General features: G+C 46.6%; 1 protein-coding gene across 1 annotated transcript in view; it reads right to left on the bottom strand.

The window, feature by feature from the left end:
- The window catches only part of tll1 (tolloid-like 1), a gene marked incomplete at its 3' end in the record, with an annotated part of 57,711 nt that overhangs the window by 6,715 nt on the left and 43,496 nt on the right, over positions 1–7,500 (bottom strand). The window contains exon 17 of the mRNA XM_079498959.1: positions 3,802–3,927. Within this exon, the coding sequence (XP_079355085.1) occupies positions 3,802–3,927 (126 nt within the window). The remainder of the gene's footprint in view (positions 1–3,801; positions 3,928–7,500) is intronic.

Genomic DNA, 7,500 nt, shown 5'->3' with positions numbered 1-7,500 from the left:
AGAAGAAACAGCCTCCTTACAATGATTTTTGTGACACATTTACGTACAGTAAAGTGACAAATATAAATGTACATGCTGTACATTTGGCATGACAGAAGTGTTGTAGCTGACTGTAGGTGCGCACACACACACTCACACACGCACACACACACACACACACACACACACACACACACACACACACACACACACACACACACGCTCTCTCTCTAACCAGTTCATTACAATGTTATTTGTTATTATATTTTTGATATTGTGTTAAGACCTCAAAATGACTTTTTGTATACTTGCAGAATGCTTTTGCAGTTAATAACAGGTGAAAGTTAGGCTTTGAAATGAAGTGTTGGCTGTTCTTAAGTCAATGTTTGTGAAGGCTTCATAGGAAACAATTGCATTATTCACAGTGTGTGTGTGTGTGTGTGTGTGTGTGTGTGTGTGTGTGTGTGTGTGTGTGTGTGTGTGTGTGTGTGTGTGTGTGTGTGTGTGTGTGTGTGTGTGTGTGTGTGTGTGTGTGTGTGTGTGTGTGTGTGTGTGTGTCTGTGTGTGTGTGTGTGTGTGTGTACTGTATATGGTGAATAAAAGTATTGCTTGCTGATGTTGCCAAGCTAAGCTACACCAGGCTTTTCTCACGCGTTTACCCTAAACGCGAACCCGGCGCATGCGTTTTTAAAATAGGACTGGACCTAAATTCAACGCACGCGTTTATGGTAAACGCGCACGTTTTTGTGCGCGAAAAGCCTGGTGTAGCCCAGCCGTAAGTAGTATTCTTGGTCTGTGTATTTTTCAGCCATTTGAATTTGTTGAATGAATTAAATTCGGAAAACGGTCCGTTTTCTAAATACTATTTAGAAATGGTTAAATTAAACTGAGCCCCTCTCTTGGCACAGGGGGGCCCCGGGGGTGCCAGGGGGGCCCGGGGGTGCCAGGGGGTCCCTGCCGCCGCCCGGAGCTACTCAGCAGAGGGTGAAGACGGGAGCGCGGTCGTTGCTCTCTTCTGCTGTTTTTTCGGCGTGGGACGGAACGTTGGAACCGGATGGGTCCCTTGGGGCAAAAAAACACCCATGACATGGACCATCGAGTGTCAAGGAGAGAGGCCTCTCTTTCGGGCACAAGCGACGCCGCAACGCAGCCTCTCGTCGCCTGGAGGTGTATATACCCAGGGCCATTTCTAAGTTTTATAATACCCATTTCTAAATAGTATTTAGAAAACGGACCGTTCTTGCCCACTCTGAAGCAATGTACATATTTACTGCACATATATATGGACAACAAAACAAACCCACAGAGGAACCGTGTGTCTTAGGATAAAGTTGTGGTGTGTGCGTGCGTGTGTACGCATGTGCATGAGTGCATGCGTGTGGTGGGAGGCATGCGCGGGACACAAATACATTCCCAAGTGTGTGTTTTTATTCACAGTTTGACAGACCGATCCATAGTCACAATACTGAGAAAGTTTGAACATTTCACATTGTTGGTCTTTTGAAAACATTTAAACGTATGAAAAAACAATCACAAAAGGGACAGACACATAATCAACAAACTCCTCTGTGAGGTAAATGTATCTTACAGACAATAATGGCCAGTACAAAGAGCAGAGTTCACACAATTCCTATTGTCATCTGAGCCCATGTACACACAATCACATACTCTTAAGGGCCATTCACACCGAGCACTATAACTATAAAAAATATAGTTCTATAAAGTCACGTGGATGGCAGAGTTCACACGAAAATAAATACAATGGTGAACGATAGCCTATCGTGTACTCCCTGAACTCACTGAGATTGCTGTAGATTTCACAGCACTCTTCACAGAGTGTCAACTCGACTGTCTATAGAGTTTCTATAGAAAACAGAAGCAAACATGTTATTATGTGTCTTATAGTAGTTTTACAATGGTACATTCAACAGTGGACATCTTTACCAAACTCCTCAACAAAGTAATGTCTCTTTCTCTCTCTCTCTCTCTCTCTCTCTCTCTCTCTCTCTCTCTCTCTCTCTCTCTCTCTCTCTCTCTCTGATGTAGCGCCACGATTTCTGCCCCTGCTTTTGAGTGCTCTCTCACTGATATATGACCATAACATCAAAACAGTGTGCCTCAGCGCATGTCATGCTCTCCAAATACACAACCCATATGGCTGATTCTCTCACACGCATGTACACACATCCATGCCCACACACACACATCAGAGAGAGAGAGGCAGGCTGGATGATGGGAATAGAGAGCGTGTTGGACCGTGGGAGGTTAGTGGGTCAGCCTGCGCTGATAGACACATTACACACAGGAAGACAGGGCTACACGCACCGCTTTCAAGCCAGCAGATGTTTGAAATTGGAGTCTCTTTATGGGCATCGGAGGGGGACTGTGTGTGTGTGTGTGTGTGTGTGTGTGTGTGTGTGTGTGTGTGTGTGTGTGTGTGTGTGTGTGTGTGTGTGTGTGTGTGTGTGTGTGTGTGTGTGTGTGTGTGTGTGTGTGTGTGTGTGTGTGTGTGTGTGTGTGTGTGTGTGTGTGTGTGTGTTTGTGTGTGTGTAAATTACATGTGTTTCAAAAGTTCAACTTCAAAGTGTGGTGCATAATATCTCAATCTGACAGCTGCGTAAGTGCGTGTGATGTGTGTGTGTGTGTGACGTGTGTATGTGTGCGTGCGTGCATGTACATGTGTGTGTGTGCGTGTGTGTATGTGTATGTGTATTAGGGGTGTGCTGAAATATCGATATGGCGATATATATCGATACGTCCTCCCGCGATAAATAATCGATATTGATTATTAAAATATCGATATAAAAAAAAAAAAACTGTCCAAAGTCTCAAAACAGCTTTGTGGGAATACAAAATGCTGCATTTTTTCCAGTTCCAAGTATTTTGTAGTTGCAGATATCGTGATATATCGTTGATGAAATTTCATACAATATATCAATATATCGCAAATATCGCAATATATCGAATATCGTGATATTATCGTTATCGAGGGCCTAATATCGCAATATATATCGTATCGTGAGGAACCCATATCGTCCCACCCCTAATGTGTATGTGTATGTGTATGTGTATGTGTATGTGTATGTGTATGTGTATGTGTATGTGTATGTGTATGTGTATGTGTATGTGTATGTGTATGTGTATGTGTATGTGTGTATGTGTATGCATGCATGCACTCTTGTCCTGTTCATGCCAGTTGTCTGTGTGCCAGCAATGTGTGTTCATTCTCAGTAACGGCTTGCCTGCATATTAGTGAAATGTGCCAAAGCTTTCTAACGTGTGGCTCTCTACAACTTCCTGTAGCGTGTCATCTGGAAACAATCTCTCATTATTAAGAAATCTCATCACGTTTTTAATTCAGAGGATCATTTCAACACAGATGATGGCAACAAACTGAAACGATTATTTTTATAGTCTTTCACAGACTTATTCCTCTCTCCCTCTCTGTCTACCTGTCTTTCTCCCTCTCTCTCTCTCCCTCTGTCTACCTACGTCTCCCTCTCTCTCTCTCTCTCTCTCTCGCTCTCTCTCTCTCTCTCTCTCTCTCTCTCTCCCTCTGTCTACCTATGTCTCACTCTCTCTCTCTCTCCCTCTGACTACCTATGTCTCTCTCTCTCTCTCTCTTCAACTGTCCCTATATAGAGAGCGTGAGTCTGCTGTCCTGCTGACCCTGGTTCACAGAGTACAGACCATATTGTGAGTGGTGGGCAGCGTCTTCGTGCACGGGTCCGTGCCTGTGCGTGTGCATCAGCCTGTGGCTGTGCGTGCCCGGCGCGTGCCTGTGCCGGTGCACGTGCGACACATGCGAGTGATGGGACCCACCTTCCTTGCAGTCGTGCTTGTTCTCGTGCAGCACGAAGCCGTGCCGACACTGGCACACGTAAGAGCCCACGGTGTTGATGCACTCGTGCTGGCAGCCCCCGTTGTCCTTACTGCACTCATCCTTATCTGAGAGAGAGAGACAGAGAGAGAGAGAGAGAGAGAGACAGAGAGGGGGGAAGAGAGAGAGGGAGGGGTATAGTCCAAATGTCAGGCTGTGATGTTCATCCAAAAGTGAAGGTAGAAAGTGGTCACTCTTCACCCTCCTCTGGATGGAGGGGTCCATTTTACACCCCAGAGAGTTAAATGAGAACTCTTATCTATCACACTAACATCTTTATCATATACACATTACGCCCCATTACCCTTCACACAGCAGGATTAGAGTGACAGAGTAAAGGAGGGCAAAATGGTATGACTGTTCCCATACTTCAGGGAGAATGGCAGACTGAAAAAAACAGGTTAGTTGAGGCAGCGGCGAAAACCGGAAAACCTGTCAGTCAGTCAGTCAGTCAGTCAGTCAGCCAGTCAGTCAGTCAGTCAGTCAGTCAGTCAGTCTGTCCGTCCATACATGGAGAAGACTGGATCATCATCTAGATCTGCATATATGGAGCCAGCCAGCCAACCCTACATCTGACCTCAAACCTCAAGCTGACCTGTTCTGACATTCCATATCCATATTCCAGTCCTTCCTCTTCGGGCAAGCCCCAAAGTTATTAGTGCAGCGGCGCCCGGCAGCAGGCGAAAACTAGAGTTCTCAACAGGCCCGAAAATGGGCCCTACTGGTCCGAGGCCCTGCCTGGCCTTACTAATTAGCACACATTTTAGTCATTCCCACACCTGTTGTTTCAAGGACGAGGTTGCTTCTCGCCTTCAGGTGTCTTACTGGGGTTACATGTGGGAGTTAGCTAGGATTTTGTGAAACGTTAAAACGTTGGATCTCCAAACAGACACAACCTCACGGCCCCTGCTGGGAGCCACTTTGTTAAGTTACAGTGTAGTCTTTACTCTTACCTTTACCATTTTGATAAGGTACAGAGTTATCAGTGTGAGTTAACGTAATGTTTTTATGTCCTGATGTTCAATACAAAAAAAATATAATTTAATCGAAAGATTCAAGCGTTAATCACAATCATAAGTGTGAAAATGAATCGATTCGTCACATAAATTATTCGTCACATTATGATTATGACAACCCTACTTAGCGGATTAGTAACAAGTTAATGGATGAGTTAAGAGTTGAGTTAAAAGGCATTTGGAGGAGACCTGCACAACTACAGAGGTAGCTATTCACCCATGTTTGTGTGTGCATGTGTTAAACACACACAACACATATAGACACACTATGTTATGCTCTGTGTGTGTGTGTGTGTGTGTGTGCGTGCGTGCGTGCGTGCGTGCGTGAGTGCGTGCGTGCGTGCGTGCGTGCGTGCGTGCGTGCGTGCGTGCGTGCGTGCGTGCGTGCGTGCGTGCGTGCGTGCGTGCGTGCGTGTGTGCGTGTGTGCGTGTTTATATGACACAGTATCTTATGGTTTCGGCTACTTTATGGTCAGAGTCACACGCACACACACATGCACGCACATTCTCTTCAGTGTTTCTCTACCTACACACTCATTATTTACAGTCTCTGGAGTTAACTGAACATTGTTGTCTATTCTGTTCTCAGCCGGGCCAGGTGGTGTGGTGGTGGAGGTGACCAGTATATTATGGGTGGAGGAGGAGGAGGTTGAGGTTGGAGGAGGAGGTTGGAGGAGACCACAGAGATGGGAGGCTGCTTCCGTCTGGGTCTGCCACTGAACGTGGATGGTAGTTTGCTGGTGGCAATTGTGGAAAGCAACTCTATACATTTACTTACTGTAAGTACTGTACTTCCAATTTCCAGTACATTTACTTCTACTCCACTACATCTCAGAGACAAATAATTACTTTTACTCCCCTGCAACAATTTGAAAACCTTTCTTACTAGTTACTTTGGAGTTACTTTCATTTTGATTAGAAAACATACATTAACCACTTCAGCCCTACATTTCGGCTATTTTCAAAAGATTTTGTACACATTTTGAACTTGTGAAATGGCACATTCTGCGATATGAGTACTTTTACTTTTAGTACTTTAAGTACACTTGGATGCCGATACTTTTGTACTTTTGCGTGAGTACATTTTGAATACGGGACTTCTACTTGAAACAGAGTAAATCTACGTTGCGTGAAAGATTTTAGTACTTTTTCCACCACTGCCTTCACTCAATGTGGACAGTGGTGTGGCCTGGGATCCCAGGCCAGCATGGACAGTGGTGTGGCTGGTAGGATGTTAATCCCAGGCCAGCATGGACAGTGGTGTGGCTGGTAGGATGTTAATCCCAGGCCAGCATGGACAGTGGTGTGGCTGGTAGGTTGTTAATCCCAGGCCAGCATGGACAGTGGTGTGGCTGGTAGGATGTTAATCCCAGGCCAGCATGGACAGTGGTGTGGCTGGTAGGATGTTAATCCCAGGCCAGCATGGACAGTGGTGTGGCTGGTAGGATGTTAATCCCAGGCCAGCATGGACAGTGGTGTGGCTGGTAGGATGTTAATCCCAGGCCAGCATGGACAGTGGTGTGGCTGGTAGGATGTTAATCCCAGGCCAGCATGGACAGTGGTGTGGCTGGTAGGTTGTTAATCCCAGGCCAGCATGGACAGTGGTGTGGCTGGTAGGTTGTTAATCCCAGGCCAGCATGGACAGTGGTGTGGCTGGTAGGTTGTTAATCCCAGGTCAGCATGGACAGTGGTGTGGCTGGTAGGATGTTAATCCCTGTCCCTGTCTGTGCGGGCCGGCTACTTTTATGATCTTTATCGTCGTCATCTGAGATGAATGAATTGTTTTGTTTCTCAGATCTAAATCTGCAACCTGTGTTTCTGGTGAACCCGTTGAGACGGATGAGCTGGTGTGAGAATGAGTGTGTGTGTGTGTGTGTGTGTGTGTGTGTGTGTGTGTGTGCGTGCGTGCGTGCGTGCGTGCGTGCGTGCGTGAGTGAGTGAGTGAGTGAGTGAGTGAGTGCGTGCGTGCGTGCGTGCGTGCGTGCGTGCGCGCGCGTCCGTGCGTGTGCGTGCGCACGCGTTTGTGAGAGAGAGAGAGAGATTAGACAGATGCCTCAGTTCACCTCCAGAATCAAAGTAGATCTGCTTTTAATGAAACCACTAAATCCAATCCCTCCTCTGACTCTCTCTCTCTCTCTCTCTCTCTCTCTCTTTTCAGCATCTCTCTCAGTTTCTGTTCTCTGTGTTCTCTCTTTGGCCTGACACGTGTGTATGTGTATGTGTGTGTGTGTGTGTGTGTGTGTGTGTGTGTGTGTGTGTGTGTGTGTGTGTGTGTGTGTGTGTGTGTGTGTGTGTGTGTGTGTGTGTGTGTGTGTGTGTGTGTGTGTGTGTGTGTGCACGCGCGCGCGTGCGTGCGTGCGTGTTTCAGCTGTAGATGCCAGTAGTGTGCAGGGATAGATGTTGTTTGGCCAACATCCAGCTCCATTAGGGAGGTCCCTCTGGCCTCCCACACACTACTGTGTGTGTGTGTGTGTGTTTGTGTGTGTGTGTGTGTGCGTGTGGCCGAGTGTGTGTCTTTGACCCGAACAAAGCCACTAATTTGTCTATGATCACTGTGTGAATCTCGTTAGTGTGTGCTAGGCTAGGGCGACGTGTACAGCTTGGTCTCACCATACTTCCCTGACC

The sequence above is a fragment of the Electrona antarctica genome (assembly GCF_951216825.1).
Source record: "Electrona antarctica genome assembly, chromosome: 4".
Classification (NCBI taxonomy): Eukaryota; Metazoa; Chordata; class Actinopteri; order Myctophiformes; family Myctophidae; genus Electrona; species Electrona antarctica.
Note: the sequence above shows the minus strand (reverse complement) of the source record. Positions and strands in the feature narration are given on the sequence as shown.